General features: G+C 39.7%; 1 protein-coding gene across 8 annotated transcripts in view; it reads right to left on the bottom strand.

Moving 5' to 3' along the window:
* Window positions 1-19426, bottom strand: part of LOC116948019 (gamma-aminobutyric acid type B receptor subunit 2) — a 161116-nt gene that overhangs the window by 53594 nt on the left and 88096 nt on the right. For 7 of the 8 annotated variants that reach the window (XM_032964330.2, XM_032964321.2, XM_032964346.2 and 4 more), the window contains 2 exons: window positions 14954-15076; window positions 559-669 (listed from right to left, as the gene is read on the bottom strand). In XM_032964330.2, the coding sequence (XP_032820221.1) occupies window positions 559-669; window positions 14954-15076 (234 nt within the window). The remainder of the gene's footprint in view (window positions 1-558; window positions 670-14953; window positions 15077-19426) is intronic. The other variant, XM_032964323.2, reaches the window with a different exon arrangement.

The following is a 19426-nucleotide window of genomic DNA, read 5'->3' as shown; positions in this document are numbered from 1 at the left end:
AACAATACAAGTATCACGAAGTTTCGACTGCAACACAAGCAATCATCATCATCAGGTGTGAAACCAACAGCAAGAAAATTTGAAAAAAGTGGCGGTTTCAAATTTTCTTGCTGTGGTTTTCACACCTGATGATGATTGCTTGTGTTGCAGTCGAAACGTCGTGAGAATTTAATTATTTCTAATTTTATTATTTTATTGTTTCCCTTCTACGTGACTTTACCGAAAGAACCAATAATATGAATCCCTGCAGTCACGAAAGCTTTAAATCAAAATCATTATAAGACTTACAGAAGCTATAATTTGAGTGAACTGCAGTTGAATAACTCTTTAAAAAATATATTCATACTGAAAGTACAGCAAAGGGCACGCAAAAGCAATGCAAAAAATTGTCAGATATGATTGCAATGGCTTGGGAAATTGATATCACGATAATCATCACATCGTGAAAATGTATACTGCATCGTGGTTTTTCTTATATCCTGGCAACTCGAGTAATAACACTTGGGGAGTCTGGAAGCACTGAGAGTTTACGCACTCTGCCACCGCCGCCCAGCATACCATGAGCAGGCCCTTGTAGGCGTATATGATGCCCAGCCAGATGTTCATGTGTGTGCTCTGACAGTGCTCCAGCAGCGGAAGAATGGTCAAGTCCTTCCCCGTTGGATCGTGCTACCCACACGGTGGCAAAGGCGACAAGGAAGAAAACACTCACGTTAAAAGGGATTTGGAGTCAGCGTTATAAGAATAAAGAATAATATCGCATGAAAAATACAGTAATGGAAAATTAAATGCATGGTGCCTCTTCAGTTTTGAGCTTAAAATAATTATTTTTATTACATTTGTTCCAAAAATGTCATTTTTATTTTTTTTATCATAAAATATATACTTTATATATTACGCAGTCACCAACATACACACTGCAGGTTCGTGGGAGATGACAACCGCTTGGTGGGACCTTCATCCAGCAGTAGATTGATCATGATTGATGGTGATAGATACAGTGCATATTATTTTAGAATGTTTAATCACTGTTATAAACGAACAACTGAATCATCATATATAAGTCCTTCACGATTGTCATACACCACATATTTTTTTAAATGTCTGTGATGCACTTGCGGAAACTGCTGTTTTCGAAGGGTTGACAGGGTCAATAACAGTGGGAGACAATGGCTTGAATGGTAGAAAAATTTAGCTATAGGTGTGGATGACAGGCCAAAAACAAAGGCACAGACTTGTGCATATACGTCCAGATAAACGGTTAAAACATACAAATACACACACGTATATGTAATATCAGGCTGGTTGTGTATCAGCAACACCTACATGTCCACAGTGGCACAGCCAGCACTGGCATTGGGTAACGTAGCATGAACAAAGCATTGTCCAGTTGGAGGTCTTCAATCATGAAACTCTTTATTCAGTAAATTCCCATTACAATGGGCACTTGATTTAAATTATCAAAATACCATAAAAAGAGCATAAGGGAACGTACTCAACCGTGGCTGAGAACCCCCTGCGCTATGAAAGGAGAGGCCTTTTCTGAACTCCTCAGGTGGCTCATCGAGGAGCGCCGCACACTCTCAGGGACTTGAGGAAGTCGGGACGTGACCCAGACACGAACGCCCCGAGCACTCCGAGGGAGCGGGGTGTTTAAATATCATCGAGGCCTACCAGCTGAGCACGGTTTGCCACCAGTCTCACTGGCGCCAAAGCGGCTCCCATTGAATTTCGATTTAAAGCTTTCGTGACTGCAGGGATTCATCTTTTGGGTTCTTTCGGTAAAGTCACGTATAATGGAGATAAAATAATAAAAATAATAACAATAAAATTCTCACGACGTTTCGGCCACAACACAAGTAGCCTTCCTCAGGTGAAGAAACAGGACTGTCCGGAAGACAGCGTGACTTTACCGAAAGAACCCAGAAGACGGCTCCCATTGTTTTATATTTTACAAGGGAGATCCGTGGTGTGTGAGCACAGCAGCACCAAAAAACAATAACGATCAATATTGCTGAGAACGAGTACATGGGTCTTAAGGAATATTTCACAACTGACAAACGAGGTATGTAACAAAACACACGTGAATCAAAAAAACTACAAACATCGCGAGAGAGCAAGAGGCACCAAAAAACATGTGACGTACAGAGGTGCAAGTAACCCCGCTACCAGCGAACTGCCCCCCTTCCTGATGACCCTATTGCTACAGTATTGTTGTGTGCCGTCTCAGCGAGATCACGCCCAATTGGCCAGATTCTTGTAACTTTCTAAAAGACTCCTTCATTATCTACATGCCGCCTGAGTGAGACTAGACTTAAAACTTTCGTGACTGCAGGAATTCATATTATTTGGTTCTTTCAGTAAAATCACATAGATAGAAAACAAATAAAAGTAAATTACTCTTTGGTTCTATTCGGTAAAGTCACGTAGGTAAAAAAATAAACAAAAATCACGACGTTTCGGCCACAACACAAGTGGCCTTCATCAGGTGAAGGGACCAACCTGTCCAGAGGACAGTGTTGGAGTGAAAAAAGTCAAGCGCAGGTCGCCTCCTTTAAGCTGTGAGTGGGTAAACAGAAAAGACGCCTTGACAAAGGAATTAGCATAAAAATGTAAAGCTGTGCAGGCTCGCAAATAGCATCAAAAATACATTAGCACCACCGTGAGAGTTTGGGATGCCACTAATTGAATGAACATACTGTACCATTAAACAAGTGGTGCTAATGTATTTTTGATGCTATTTACGAGCTTGCACAGCTTTACATTTTTATGCTAATTCCTTTGTCAAGGCGTTTTTTCTGTTTACCCACTCAGCTTAAAGGAGGCGACCTGCGCTGGATTTGTTTTATGGTACAGTATGTTCATTCAATTAGTGGCATCCAAAACTCTCACGGTGGTGCTAATGTATTTTTATGCTATTTGCGAGCTTGCACAGCTTGACATTGTTATGCTAATTCCTTTGTCAAGGCGTCTTTTCTGTTTACTCACTCACAGCTTAAAGGAGGCGATCTGCGCTTGACTTTTTTCACTCCAGCGCTGTCCTCTGGACAGGTTGGTCCCTTCACCTGATGAAGGCCACTTGTGTTGTGGCCGAAACGTCGTGATTTTTGTTTATTTTTTTACCTACGTGACTTTACCGAATAGAACCAAAGAGTATGGATCCTTGCAGTCACGAAAGCTTCAAATCTAGAAAAGTAAATTAAATTAAAAAAAAACTACGACATATCGATCACAACACAAGCGATCGTCATCCTCCTGATGATACTTTTATGTTTTTCTATCCAGTCACCAGCGCAGCACCACTCAAGCCCCACCAATACCCACTCTCCACCACGTGTGGCGCTAGAGATTCGCGAGCCACCACACGCACATTAAACAAAAAATAAACCATAAGACACGTACAAGAGTCCAAGTGATCACACGCCTTCATAAAAGAGCACCGTGTGTTCTGCAGTGACACATTTCCCAGCGTCTTCAATGTGAGAACCACGAAGATATTTAAAATCATGGCTGCAGCCCAGGCTTTCAAATACGATAAAAAAACATTTAAGGATCATGAAAAATATTTTTTGGGAGATTACGTACGACAGCCACCATCATCACAATGTACTCATATGTGAGCTCAATTAGCCTAATAATGACATAATGTAACATATCTATAATCCTAAAATTAATGTAGAAATTAGACCCTGAAAGTCCCAAGTGATTGTTTATTTTTTTCTATTTGGCTGGAATTCCTGTTTGCGCCGTGTGTATTTCAAAGAGACTGTCTTCGCATATGTAATGAGCGACTTCCAAGACAAGTCGTGTAGAGGTTACTTCTTTTATTCCTTACACGGGCACAACACAGGCCAACCTTATCCTTCTCACTCTGAGTACAACACTTAGATATTAACGTCTCTATTGGCTACACACATGGCCGACCACTCGGCGTGGTCCCAGCACCCTCACTCAGCTACGCCACGACCTGGCGGCATGACGAGGATGGCGATGGAAACCCCGCAGGAGATCTTCCACGTGGCCGGACGATGGAGAGAGATGACAGCAAGCAGCGACGCAGTCCGGACCAAAGAATCCACACACGAACCCCGAGCCCTGGTCCGCTCCCGCTTATATCTCCCCAGGCGCAGCTAGGCTCCGCCTCTGGCCACGCCCTATCGTAAAACCTTCGAGCAGGTTCCAGGAGCATCTCAGCCAACCCCTTTGCCCCAGATACCTCTTCCTTTCAGATTGGATGTTGTTTTAGCGGTGCCCATACCCGTGCTTCCCTTTCCCAGCCAGCAGGTGTCATCATGTCATTACACATACACTGCGCATCATAGTGCCAATGAAGAAGGAAAACAATCCAATTCATCTCAACAAGACAGTCCACGTAGTTGGAGGTGATATCTGCCCATGCTCACTGATTATTCTATTCCAAGGCAAAGACCTTGGGTCAGCACTGTAATCTAGCTTTAATAAGGTGTGCCGTAGCGTGAGGTACAAAGTAATTAGCATGGTTTGCACGAGGCCTCACACAACGAGTATGCAAGAGCATTGCCACCCGATGTATATGCATTATCCGTGCACAGTTTTTTTTACTATTAGGCTCCAATTAAAAAATATCCATTCGGTTATTTATTTTGAGCCCCACTTTGCAGCCTTCTTTAGTAAGTCATTCAAAAATTTCCTCCAATTTAATTCCATTGGTTGTTGTCATGGGCAAATTTGAGGGGATTAATATTTTCTCTCTATTTACACTTTTATTTCTAGACTTAAATTTCCATAAAATATCTTACCAATGTTGCTGCGAATAACTTCGGAAAGAGCATATCTTCGTGTTCAAATCTGCATCTGATATGTATTTTGTTATTTTCTTCATGTAATCTCAGTGTAGCTGCATTATCCTTATAATGTTTTATTCAGGCCTTGGCTTATGATAGCTTGTATAACTGTAATCATTTTCAGAGTCAAATCCCTTTTCATAATCTACTGTTCATGTCTGCTGCATAATAAACCCCTTTACCTTGAGCCCGAATAAAAACCTACTGAGACAATAATCTCACCTTCTAAGAGAGATGTTTAGACAAAATATCTCTGCTGTCATCGCTTTGGTAATTTAATTCAATGGTTTCCGCAGCTCATCTCTAGCCAATTCGCATTTGCTTTCATTTCTTGTGATACTCTCTACCGATACAGCATTTCAAAATGTCTGATAACTTTTGCTTGTCACAAATCTACATGACCAAAATAGTTACAAACAGTAAGCTAATATCTCAAAATCTTGCTGTTAGTCTTCTCCCCCCACAATTTTTTTTAACATACTGTACATATTGTGTGGCATTGCTAGCAAGTCATACCATGTCTGACATCACTAAACAAATCTTATTAATTACTTTGTATGAAAACGAGGAACTATGAAAGAAGTACGGTACTTCTGCTTTGTTGAAATGTTGGTGGAAACGTATCTCCTTGATATGAGAAAAACATTCTTGATCTTTTGATTTAAAGCTTTCGTGACTGAAGGGATTCATATTCTTCGTTCTTTCGGTAAAGTCACGTAGAAGGGAAACGATATTGTTTTATATTTTTATTGTTTTATTGTTTCCCTTCTACGTGACTTTACCGAAAGAACCAAGAATATTCTTGATCTTGTAAAATATCCATTGCACACAATTGCCAATTCTGACATTTGTTGACTGCATGGGTGGGCAGATTATTTTACAAAGAAGAAATTTGAATGAAAATGTTTAAGGACAGGGCAGGAAGCCAATAAATAATTGATCACGTTTGTGACATGAGCACAAAAAATGTAATATTCACGTACTGACAAGTAGGCGTTCAGTGGCAAACATTGATTTCCGGTCACTCCGGGGAATTCTCCATAAAGGTTGCCCTTTCTCCTGTCTGCTCCCCTGCATATTTGCCAGGCGAGTACCACGAGCACCAACGGCTGACATATTTTCTCCACACCAGGAGGTTTTCCCAACTTGGGGGATCCTCGCTTTCTTGGACAGGCGGCAGACAGGTCCACAGAGACAATACGGTTGCCAGGGAGGAGGGGAAAACACTGCACAGTATGTTCCTGCCCATGCACGCAGACTCCACGCTCCCCAGTGGCAGTGGCCGCGTGGTTGGCAACCACGCAGTGGGGGGGGGGGGGGGAGGTGGGGCACCACCGCATCCCCCAGCTATCATCAATAGAAGAAGAAGAAGAAACACCTGTTGATTGCTTTTGGTGGTGAAGCAGCATCTGTGCATTAAATTTGAATATGAAAACATATTTACACTGCTCATTTTATAAATATAATTTATCTTTCAGCCATCCGATTGAATGTACTTTGAAATCGGGAATAATTTTATATGGTGTTCAATAATTTCGTGTGGGCTGTGGTGTAAGTTATGTAAAATGAACAGAATAGGAAATTCAAGATCATTTTACGGCCTATTGATAGCTGCAACAAATGTTTAATTATCAAATGGAAAATTAATAGAATGAGTACGTGGCTGACAAACACAAATGTAATAATATTCTTAAATCCTTTTACCCGACCACTCAGAAAAGCACTGAAGTAAAGATATCCATAGCTTGCCACACTGGGGAATAATTGAAAACGTCACACATTCTAACACATCAAACGCGGGGAGTGTAACACAGGACTGGTGCGGATATCAATTGCCAGAGCTGTTAGCCATGAGGAATCGAACTCAGACAGACAGGTTCGGAGCGCAGTGTGCTAATCACTGCACCACCGCTGCACACGCCAAAAATAGCTGTGCACTTATCAACTTAACCCTTTGTATCATAATTTTTGTTACATGATATCGCAATGATTCAAATAACCCCAAAAATGCATAATACTGTGTACATTATCACTAGGTCAGTCAAGGTTGCAGTGAATAATAATTATTTTTTTAAAACTCTCAATAGGAGGTCTGGCTTTCTTGTTATGGTTGTGTGAGTGAGAACCGCAGGTCATGGAGTACTCAATGCTCATTGAAATTCTGACGCTTCACTTTCAGGGTTTTTTATGTTATGCGATATCCAGGTAAATTTCATGCCACTCGAGAGGTGAACTAAATTTTGATTTAAAGCTTTCGTGACTGCAGTGAGTCATATGCTTGGTTCTTTCGGTAAAGTCACGTTGAAGGGAAACAATGAAGTAAATATTTATATATTTATATATGTTATTGTTTCCCTTCAACGTGACTTTACCGAAAGAACCAAGAATATAGGTGAACTAAAATGATGTGTTTTTTTATGTTATACGATATCCAGGTAAATTTCATTCCACTAGAGAGGTGAACTCAAAGTATGTTTTGCAGCCAGCGAGGCCATTAAATAATGCTCACTCTTGTGAAAGCAATTTTTTTTAAGCAAAGAAGGTAAATTAATTGTTTAAAAAAGCAGACTCCTTGTATGTCAAGGTTTACGGGTTTTTGCATGTGCACTGAGACAGGTAAATACAAACATTACAATATGTGCAATATTGATACATTTGTATTATATTATGTATTAAGCTGCTATAATTTAGATAAATGGCCTACTTATGACAGGGACAAAGCTCACAGTCTTTTTTAGGAGTATTTGAATGCACATGAAAACACTTTCTTTAAATGTCACCTGCTCCACAACTGTTAACTGTATCAAATACAAATTGAATGTTCATGTCAAAACAAATAATATATCCTAACATACGCACATTCATATGAACAGTATTAATGCATAAGCTGTCCACCTGTTTGTCCAATTTTCCGTAACACACATTGCCATGTGACTGGACAAGAGACATTTCTTTTTTTAAACTGCGACGTTTACATTTGTATAAATGCGTCATCACATGGATTGTGTGGTCTCTTGACAGGGGATATGTGGTGCGAGGGAGGCACAGTCCCGAGGTTCTTTGCAGGAGAGGTGGGGGTTTCATGGTGAAAGGCCATATAAGCATTTAAAAAGCACACATCCGCTGTGCACATGCAAAATCCATTCGCAGTCTTCCTCAATAAATGCATTGTCCCATCTGGTATTCTGTCAACATAAAAATAAATGTGTGCAAATGTGACCAACTGACAAGACAGTGACGAAGATTACTCTGATTTCCAGCGGCGGCTGAGAAAGTGATGTCCTCTACTATATGGACCAGAGGTCGTTTGAACGGATCTCAGATATCCCACGTCCGTGGGCAATTCTCTAACAAAGAATTGCACAGCTCTGCCAGACGTGCAAATGGATAACTCTATCTCATTACACGATGCTGATACCACAGTTTGTATACATTGTGGGGAACATTACCAACATCATCTTCTTATAGAGGGTGAAGAGTATGGACCTTGAAGATTCATGGGCTAGGTCTTAGCTGTGGTGAAGAACAAAGGTGGTTGGTTCACTGTTGCAGTGGGAGGCAAATGTGATGTCTTTGGTAGAATGTGTTGGGCCATGAAATTAAGTATTAACAGAACAACTATGCCTTAATACCACCACCCAACAAATGCAACATCTTATATTTAGCAAATAAAAACGATTAATCATATAGCATGTGGTGAATGATGGCAATCTAAAGGCAACAATGTGGTAATGTTTAACTCTTCCTCCTTCCACCAAACGCTAAATCGGCCTGAACGTACTGAGAAACAGATAATTTATTGCTCACGCAATTAAAAATACAGTGCCAAACAACAAAATCCAGGCTTTGTATGTCAGTTCTCTGTTACACAACATTGGATAACTGTGATGAACATTCCAAGAGAGTGTGTGACAATGTGTGCATACAAATTCACTGCAGGCCCACTGTACACATTTGCTTGAACATTTACCCATGCAAGTCAACACCTATTCACACACCACACAGTATTGCCATGCATTGTCCCGTGGCTTTGAGACAACAACAAAATAACTTGATTTAAAACCGAGCAAAACAAAAATGGTTCAACAAAGTAAATGCAACTTACAAAATAATGTTGGATATTTTCATGATGGATATTTTCTCGTGACTGCTCGAGCCATCGTTCTCATGATTAGTTAGACATCAATAGGTATTTGTTTAAAAAAAAGTATAGTGATTATGGCTTTAATACAGCTTATCATGACTGGGGTTATTATTGGGAGTGGCATTCAATTCGTGCATTTCATATTGTGCTCAGCAATTATGGAGATTACCAGTTCACCATCAGGACTCAATTTTGGTTACAAAAATATATCTGGTTCACACAAAAAGCAAACTGTGATGGTAAGAAGGAACTAGCAACGCTGATCACTTGTAAACTAATCATTAAGTCAGCAGATCAGATCAGACGCCCCAAACAGTGTGGTCTATTGCAAGAAAATAATCTCTACACACCGTACACATACCACAAAATATCAGCAACCACATTGGCAATGGTGCAGTAGAATAGGCTTAATACACTCGTGCCATGTTGTTGTGCTATGTGTTATACCAAATATCTACTCCTGAAAAAATATATAAAATTGTTAAATGACAGTGGGTAAGTCGGGTATAATTATGTAATGTAACTCATAAATTGCATATTTCAAGTATTCCTAAAATGGTTATACTGTAGTGTGGTATTGCTGAGTGTGGTACTGTGTAGCCAATAAAGGGTACTTAGTGAAGGACATGTTCAAAGTTTGGAACATTTATGACATCCAGAAAAGCAAATGTATCATATCCTAGAGCTGTTATACAAACGGCACCAAATCTTCACTTTTCTCGAAAAAAATGTTATGAGTTAGAAGTTATAGTTGATGCAACTTACGAGAAAAATATATTTACGTCAAGGATTGGTAAAAAAATAAAGTAGTTGGTGAAGTATTTGTTTTGTGTGCGTTATTAATCCAAGAGAGTAAGTAAAACAGTTTACTATTACTCTTACTCTGCAAATTAAAATGGAGTGACAAGTCTTTGCAGTCTCTATGCTTTAGTAGATGTGCTATTTGCAAGATATGAACCAAGTGATCGAACCAATATAATCAGAACTCCATTCTGTATCTCCACATATAAATATTAAAAATTGTTTTAGTCCATCAGCCTACTCGCTTTCCGGACCAATTTTGTAAATCAATTTGTATAAAGAAGTAAACTCGACCGATTTAAACCTTCTGCGTCTCATCAGCAGTCAGGCTTGTTCAACAAATGCTATTACACACGACTAGATATTATTGGCAAGGGCACTCGAGATCAAACATGAGGACCCTGTTCAATTCAAAGAACAATAATGAGTTATTAAATGGTAGAACCATGGGGTTGGTCATCATTTTGTTCAAGGTGTTTTCTCTGAGCATTTAGGCGTATATCTATATCCAGTGGTAAATAAACACATCACACCCTGGCTATCTATAAAATGTATAACGGTACAGTGTACACAAATAAAAGCTTGCATTATTTATAATTTATATTCTTGGTTCTTTCGATAAAGTCACGTGACTTTACCGAAAGAACCAAGAATATGAATCCCTGCAGTCACGAAAGCTTTAAATCAAAATTTACTCCCCCCCTCCTCGGATTAGCCGACACTCACCCCTCACCTCTCTGCAATTACATTTACTTGCAAATTCTATCCCTAGTCCCGCCCACTTACCCTTGGTTGTACCTACCACAAACGTATATAACCGTTGGTTGTAGTCACTCTCTCGCTACATATCCTCCTTCAGCAGTCCACCTGTTGTTTATATTTTTGTTCACCTGAAGACGATGGCTTGTTTTGCTATCGAAACGTCGTGATTATTAGGGTTTTTTTCTATCTACGTGACTTTACCGAAAGAACCAAAGAGTATGAATTCCTGCAGTCACGAAAGCTTCAAATCAAGAGTACTCATTTTCAATTATTAGTTGCTGTAAGATATCACGTTAACATAATCACAAACGCAGAAAGGACATAACAGTAATTGACACATGTGCCATAAGCCTGTACAATATCCCTCTTCTGACCATAGGCTTTATTACTTTTATTGACACGGTATTATACCTTTGATAAGATAATAACCAAGGTCACGTGAAAAGTAATCACTGGGGGCTTCAGACTTTATTAGCCAAAACAAGCCAAGTGACCTTGAGATGTGTGCTCAGAGGTCTCGTCAGTTCAGGTGCTTGCCTGCGGCATGGCTTAAAGCATAGATCAGCTGCTGTTTTTTACTTTGACTGTAAAGCACACATCAGATGCTTGTAGCAAATTCCAAAAAGCTTTGTTGAAAGCGTGGAATTGTGATGAGGCTACTTATTCCATCATGGATTTGATGATGGGTATATATCCCACCCAAGTAACTATAAGGCACTGCAGTGCAAATTACTTGTGATACTGAGTAGCAACCAGGGGAATAGCCGCCTAATACACATAGCATTTAATTGCCTCATAGCAAAAGTCCACATTGTATAAGAAGCCCAAATGTCAGCCATAAAACTGTAGACCCAAAGCAGGAAGTTCCCCTGATAGAACATTACTCATACTGATCCGGGGTAATCAGTGTGCTCGAAATGCCAATTGGATGATTTGTTAAGGCCATCAATAAATCAATGTTTTTGGGGACTTTAATTGCTTTTTTACAGTCTTCTCATTTGGAACTAATCTTGGAAGTATTTCCACATCTATCCAATATTCCATGCAATGGCAGCTTAATCTTGTTAAAATAAACATCTATAAACCCAGCTGATTGGACCTGAACAATACTTATTCATTAGAGTAAAAATCCATCCAGATTAACCAAAACTAAACTAAGTATTACACACCCTGACACTTACCAAGCATAATGTACAAATTTCTGTAGTGTCATTGATATATATTGGTTCTGCTCGCAGCATCTTGCTCATCTGTGTTCGCTGCATAACTACACAAAATCAGGGACAGGACGTGTTTTTGGAAATGGTATAGCAGCCACTTTTACATTTTCATATAAAATTTGCGTTAATAATAATTGATTTTTGGGTTATGATATGTAATTATCTGTACAAATATGTGTGGTTTAAGACCCTCCACAACTCGACAAAGACAAACAAATTAAATTGGCGTGTGTAAAGGCATTTTAATCCTACTATTACATCAGCTCACCAGGTAATTTTATGAACAATTCTCATAACCAAATGTAGCAATAAGATACTATTATATATAATTGTTTATCTTAATGTTTGGCATATTGCTATTCATTTTACATTCGACCATTACGGCAATTTTATGTGAACTTAACTGCACTTTAATGTTTTTTTTTTACAAACACCATCAATAATACTGTTCTAATAAATGAACAAAAGGTAGATATAAAGTACAGCCCACATTATGCCTGAGGAAAAACAGGGTTTTCGTTTCATTATTAAAACTGGATAGAAGAAATTTACTGTGGCAATATTATATTTCCTTGAAATCAGTCTACTGGCAACACAAAGACAAGTCACATATCAACACTTAACCAACCACAGAATACCGCAATACTCATCTTGCTGATGCCACAAGGCTATGAAATATAAAATTGGCATATTATTTATGTTGTTTTAGAGTGTTTTTAAGTTACCATTGTTAACTTGAATATCCACAAACATATATTTACCATATGCAAATAGGTTAACAAGATATTATAAATCAATCGATGCATTTTATATGGAAGGTTAAGTATCTTGTAATAATGGAAAAAAATCTTGATTTGTAATTATGGTTTTACATTTCCTGTGCTCAGATATAATTAGATTTTGTTTGGAAAATAAATACCATTATGGGGTATTAACATCTGAAATGTGATTGTCATCAAGTCTGACAATGGGACTGCTAGTCACTTAGAGATTTGTGCTGGGAATTGGCAGAGTGCTCTGTAACAATTTACCCAGCCCAGATCTTGCTTGAAGACATTCGTTAAAAAAATATATTTCAAAAGGTGTAAAAAACTAATTTGGCACGGGTCTTATACAGTATATACATCTATTTTTCATGAATGTGGATATATACATTAGGTATACGCAGAAAATATATGTGCATTGTTTAAACAGGTAATTATGGGGTGCAGTGGTTGTGCAGTGGTTAGCGAGTTACACTATGAACCCGCTGACCTGAGTTCAATTCCCAGCCATGGCTAACGTCAGTGGCGAGTGGTATTAGAACTGCTCCTGCCATACCCCACCTTCAACAACTCACACTGACCAGCTAGGTGAAGTCTGGTTTAAAAATCACCATGAAACATCTTGGCATGCAAGGCTTCGTCCATTGGTGGATTTAGAATGGCTGGAATTGTATTCATGTGTTTATTTGAATCATGTATGGGAACAAGACTGTTTATATAAAGCCATGACAAATTATTCATGGGCTAAGAGCTTCAGCAATTATCACCTAAGCTTAGACAACTCAGCATCACTTCCCAACAGTCACCAGCTGCTTAAGAAATAGCCAAAGTAAAATACACGCGAGCCCATAATGAGCAACTACTTTTCGTAGATAGATGTAGTTGGTATTGAACTTTTATTACGAATCAATATTTAATATGAAATTACATTATTCATTTTGCTAATGTATTTATACAAACACAGTTATACATTCTGTAATTATTGATTTTGAAGTTACAGCATAATAGATATGAGTTTTGTAATTTAAGGTAGGTCAGAAAACACATTATAGAAAAGAAAAACGCAGCAATTCAATTGTGCTTACATTTTTCCACGTGGAAACAAAACACATACAAAATGTGTATATCATTCTCAACATCATAATATTTCATATTCTTAGCTCTTTCGGTAAAGTCACGTTTAAGGGAAACAATAAAATAATAAAATATATATAAAACAATACAAATTCTCACGACGTTTCGACCATAACACAAACGGTCGTCATCAGGTGTTTCGGTTTGCATTGATGACAACCGTTTGTGTTATGGTCGAAACGTCGTGAGAATTTTTATTGTTTTATATATATTTTATTATTTTATTGCTTCCCTTCAACGTGACTTTACCGAAAGAGCTAAGAATATGAATTACTGCAGTCACGAAAGCTTTAAATCAAAAATCATAATATTTAACCTGTAATCGTTTGTCTCACAAGTCTAACTAAATTAAAGCAGAACTGGGATCACTATGTTAAAGAAAATTACATTAATGGTAAATGGAAAGGGAAAACTCGTGAAAACGACTGGATTATGAGATAGGTAAATATAAGCAGAAGACAGTATGAAGAGAAGGCATCTCCAAAGACTTTGGAGGCCACTACTGGACAGGAGCAACAATTGTCCAGCGAAAATGGCACAACAACAAATAAATGAGTCCCATTAATAGCAAGCGGCCAGACACCGACACTGCTCTGGTAAGCATTTCATGAGCTCTTGAGAATGTGCGTTGGCCGTCAGCGAGATGGAACATGACAAGATGTTACTTTAGTTTGAACCTTAGTGACTACTGTCCAGTCACATAATGTCAAACCCTTTCAAGGCAATGTCCATCCCAGCTTAAGTCTCAATGCACCCAAATAATGGCAAAATTGCATCACTATTATACACCAATTGGGCTGTGTGCACACACGACCACAATGTCAACAATTAGTTTCAGCAATTAAAGGGCAACCACTGCTACACCGCTGGTGGCCTAGTGATTGTTATTGAATGCTGTGCTGTTAAAAGCAAAGGTTTGACTACAACTTGTCTAGAATTCGTGTTGTCTTGATAATAATGGCCATGTCTGGCCCTCGCTGATTGTATAATGCCACGCAAAGATGACGCAATCATTGTGCACTTACTGAAGGTGAACACTTCCATTTGTTTTAGTCGACCACGGTTAAGTGCATAGTATCCTCTACTCAGCAGACACAAGCACCAAACACTCACAGAAACGCACTTGCTCCCTTTGAAAAAAATACAAACCCCACTCGTGACTGTCGATTCGTTTCGCCGAACTTAAACATCGTTCAAGAGCTCAGAGCAAGAGGGTGCAGGGTGAGCGCACCGCTTACACTTGGTTTACACATCACCGCAGGGACGCTGCGGCAGGTGACAGAGTGTTGGGAACACGATCCTCACCTCTCGAGGGTATATCTCCACAATGCGCTTGAGTGGGTCCAGCACCTGCCAGGAGATGAGGATCACCAAGTCGATGAGCAGCATCCCGCCCACAATTCCAAATAGCTTCTGATCCTTGATTATCTGTGTGCAATGGAGTTTAACGCACTACGCTGTAAAGTCAATACTGTAATCGCATCTGTTATAAATGGAGGATAGGGGAAATCTTTCGTAAACATTCTTATAATAATAATCATCGTTATTCCAAATACAAGGAACTTAATTCAGTGGCACAGTGTGGTTGGCATGGGAAATAAATAGTGCCCACTGTGCAATTTCACCCCCTTTTTGTAGCCTGCTACCTGGGCCGCTCTGGCTTTTGGCCTTTATTGCAGTTACACTGGCTGCCTACTCAATAACTATAGTCTTCCACTGATTTTCAGTGATTAAAACACAAAATTGTTTGATGGACAGATTGGCCTTTTTTAGTCAAAAATGTATGAGTGGACACTACCTTTCTGCCAGCTTCTGAATGAGTAAATATAAATCTTACATTGAACAATTAAAATCAAATGCAAGATAATGATTGCAATGTTCATACAATAACATACTTCATAAGTATATACAATTGTGGATAAAAAATATAATGCTATTAAATAGGAGATACCAATAAGATATATAATGCACACAATTTCAAAATGGATCCCTAATTAAATTAACATGAAATGTATATCTTTACAAATAATATTAAAAGAGAGCTTTAAAGGAGAGGGATGATAATTATAAGGTGGATGTTGGAAATATGTCTCAGGGAAAGTAGAAAGAATTAAGTAGTTAAAGCTTCAGCAGAGGTTACTAATATTCTTGAGAATGTCAGGAAGGCTAGACTTAGATATTTTGGACGTGTTGAGAAGAGGCAAATAAGATGCATTGAGTAGGTATATGGACATGTCACCAGTGCAGGGCAGAATGAGTAGAGGAAGACGGAGGTTGAGATGGAAGGATGGAGTAGAATGTTATGTGAGGGTATTGGATGCGACTAGAGAAATAAAATTCGAGCAACCGACCCTATGCAATCATGGGACTTAGGCACCGAATAAAAGGTGGTGTTCATCTCAATTGGTGGCCCTAAGCCGCCAGTGATATAATTAACTCATTTCTATATAGAGAGAACTAGAAGCAACGATATTCTAAAGTTGGCAGCATGTGAGGGTTTTAACGTAAAAAAATATGTTAACGTGATTCGCTCTCCTCTCATTAACATGTTTAAAACATTAACATGTTTAGAGCACATTGTATATGTATATCCATGTGTAGTGACGTAAATGGAGTCACTATGGTGGTTAGCGCCAGCTGTCACAAGAGTGGAGCTGTACGTCTTGAGCCACTCTGTGCAACCAGAATGGGTATGGCATGCAAGCGGGCCCTAGGGGGCATAGTTCTGGTGATGGTCTGAGAGAGGGCAAGTGAGGACATGGCAGTCTGGGTGAACCCGAGAAGGCACATGACCAGAGCAGGGTAGCAAGGGGGCCCAAAAGGGGGCTCGAGGGACACGTGATGCTTGGACGAAATCCTTCTGGCAAAATCCAGAAGGGGGCGCGGCCGAGGGCGGAGCGAGGCCACGCTCGGGAGCATAAAGGGGAAGTCCCGAGAGCGATCGCGGCTGTTCTCTGGAATCAACCCTCGGTGCTACGTCTCTTCGATCTTCAGTCTTCGCTCGGCATCGTGGGTCAAGCAGACTATTACTGACTGACCCGGTTATGTAGTTAACCGTTGTGGTCTAGTTAACCAGTTGTACGTTTATGTAGTTATCCTGTTGGGGTGTGAGAATAAATGTTGCCTCCAAGTTCAAATGTGTGCCTCCGTAGAACCCACTACACATGCAATAGGCAGAGAGAGAAAAATACACCACCAACTGCTGAGTAGTTGCCCCATGGCAAAAGTGGTTGGCTTTAGATGTATACAAGACATGTGTGAAAGATATTTATTACAGGCATGGCCTTATATTTTGATAAGTGCGTTTTAAAAAGGCTAACTAATCTTAAATACCATCATGCCGTTTTTAAAAACAAGACTGCAATGTGTCTGTATTGCTTCAATACATTTATTGGATTATAGAGAGGGGGGTTGAGCGATGCTGCGATGGTTGGCGCATTGTGCTATACATTTAGCAACATGAGTTCGATTCCCAGCCACAGCAAAGCAAATTATATCTGAACCAGTCTTGGACAGCCCCTTCAACGAAACTGCACCGTGCTGTGTTGTAAGATATGGTCAAACAAACCTCATGACTAACACATTGTGGGAATGCCTTCATCCATCAGTAGATTGGCAAAGGGCTGTAAATTATTAACTCCAATTATAACAATTTAGCATGTAGGTACTACTACCACTTATATTTCAAGTGTAGTCTTCCAGGTTAGCCTAACCTGGTGAGCTTAACCTGGAAGACTGCATGTTATAATTTACCACTTCATAATTCGAACATTATGAAAGGATTCATAATGCTACAATCTATTATATAGTAATATGAAAAGGTTTTGGTGTCTAGTTGTTCACCTTAATGTCACATGCCATTTGCAAGTACTTGTATGTCATTCCCCACTTGTGTTAGAATTAAGGAAGTGATATAACTCATAGGACATTTTAATGGGATTAATGGCCTTTTGAGTGACATTTATGGTCAAACGGAGGACATTTGCTGAATTAGGATGAATTAATGAGTGAGTGACCGAAGCGAGTTCTGGCAGATGTGTGCCGTCCTGTCACACAGTGAAATAAATACAAAGTGATTTTGCTCTTCACATGCTCGCCACATAATTGGAAAGTAATGTTTATTTGAATAATTAAAACAGAAAACGTCATATGTTTAGATAACATATCACACCCTCTGGTTGATCTAAAATATCTATATATACTGTGATGTCCTTGTATTTCTCACCTGGTAAAATAAAACATTTGAGTTTAGTTTTCACGATCTTCCATAAACTGGCTCCTGCCTACTGTACCTCTGGTCAGTGGGGTAGCTGAAGTGGGGTGGTGGGCAGGGGGCATACACATCGGAGCATAGAAATACTGTACTATAAAACAATAGATTTTGCTGCACCGCCCTTTGCTAACGACATAGCCCAGCGCGGTAGTTGACAGCGCCTGTGTATATGCAAGGTGGCAGCTAAACCACCAAGCGCTATCCAATCTTTTTTCGTGTATAGCACACTAATGAAGCTGGTGAACAGCTGCAAGTCATTTCAAGCGATGACTCTTTATACATCGCACTTCTAATTGACAAGCATGTAAGCATCTTGGTTCTGTCTATAGTCCAATGCATGCCGGTGGTGCAAAGCTTAGGGATTTCTATTATAATCCCTGCATGCATTTAGTTTGCGAGACAGCATAACAATGAATGAAGAAGCACCACAAGCACTGCCAGTTCTTCTCAATTCCTAACTCATCGCTGCGCTCAGCGACTCAGCTCAATCAGGGCTGTCAGCGACGCCGCTGCAGCACCGCGTACACACGGGATATTGCAGAGCAACCCGATTAAATATACTCAGCTACTGCAAAACGTCTGACACGCTGGCTTGCCACCACACTGCAGGTCAACACACTTCTCTCTTGTTTCGTTATTTGGTTCAACTCTGGAATCTCCTTCAATCGTCTCCTTTTTCCCAAGTTCTTAAAATCTTGCTCAATAAAAGTGCAGTTTGTTGCTGGCCGCTTGACACGTTTAGGCCTGTGGGATTGAGCTCAGCAACCGTGATTAAAAAATAATATACTATTCTGAATGTTGAAAACATATTTGAATAAACAAAATAATAATAAAAAATATACACAAATTCCTATGTTAACAATTATAATCTACTAGCAGGAAGTACCCGGCGTTGCCCGGGTTCTAAAAATATTTCAAAACTACTCTTAAAAATGTAACAACAGTGTGTATTGACTGTGGTGATACCTGCTATGACGACAGCAGTGCATACTGTGGTAGTACCTGCTATGATTACAGCAGTGCATACTGTGGTGGCACCTGCTATAATTACAGCAGTGCATACTGTGGTGGCACCTGCTTTCACTGCAGCAGTGCATACTGTGGTGGTACTTGCTATGATTACAGCAGTGCATACTGTGGTGGTACCTGCTATCACTACAGTAGTTCATGCTGACTCTATAGCAGTATTTATCGACTCTATAGCGCATAGTACTCACCTGACAGAGTATCGTGGTGAGGCCTAGTCCCGTGTGGTGGTACCTGCTATGATTCCAGCAGTGCATACCGACTGTGTTCGTACCTGCTATGATTACAGCAGTGCATACTGACTGCGGTGGTACATGCTATGATTACAGCAGTGCATACCGACTGTGCTGGTACCTGCTATCACTACAGTAGTACATGCTGACTCTATAGCAGTATTTATCGACTCTATAGCACAAGGTACTCACCTGACAGAGTGGCGTGGTGAGGTCTAGTCCCGTGCAAAGCCTCCGGCCTCGCCT

The sequence above is a fragment of the Petromyzon marinus genome, chromosome 2 (genome assembly GCF_048934315.1).
Source record: "Petromyzon marinus isolate PM22_M1 ecotype Great Lakes invasive population chromosome 2, UKy_Petmar_22M1.pri1.0, whole genome shotgun sequence".
Classification (NCBI taxonomy): domain Eukaryota; kingdom Metazoa; phylum Chordata; class Hyperoartia; order Petromyzontiformes; family Petromyzontidae; genus Petromyzon; species Petromyzon marinus.
Note: the sequence above shows the minus strand (reverse complement) of the source record. Positions and strands in the feature narration are given on the sequence as shown.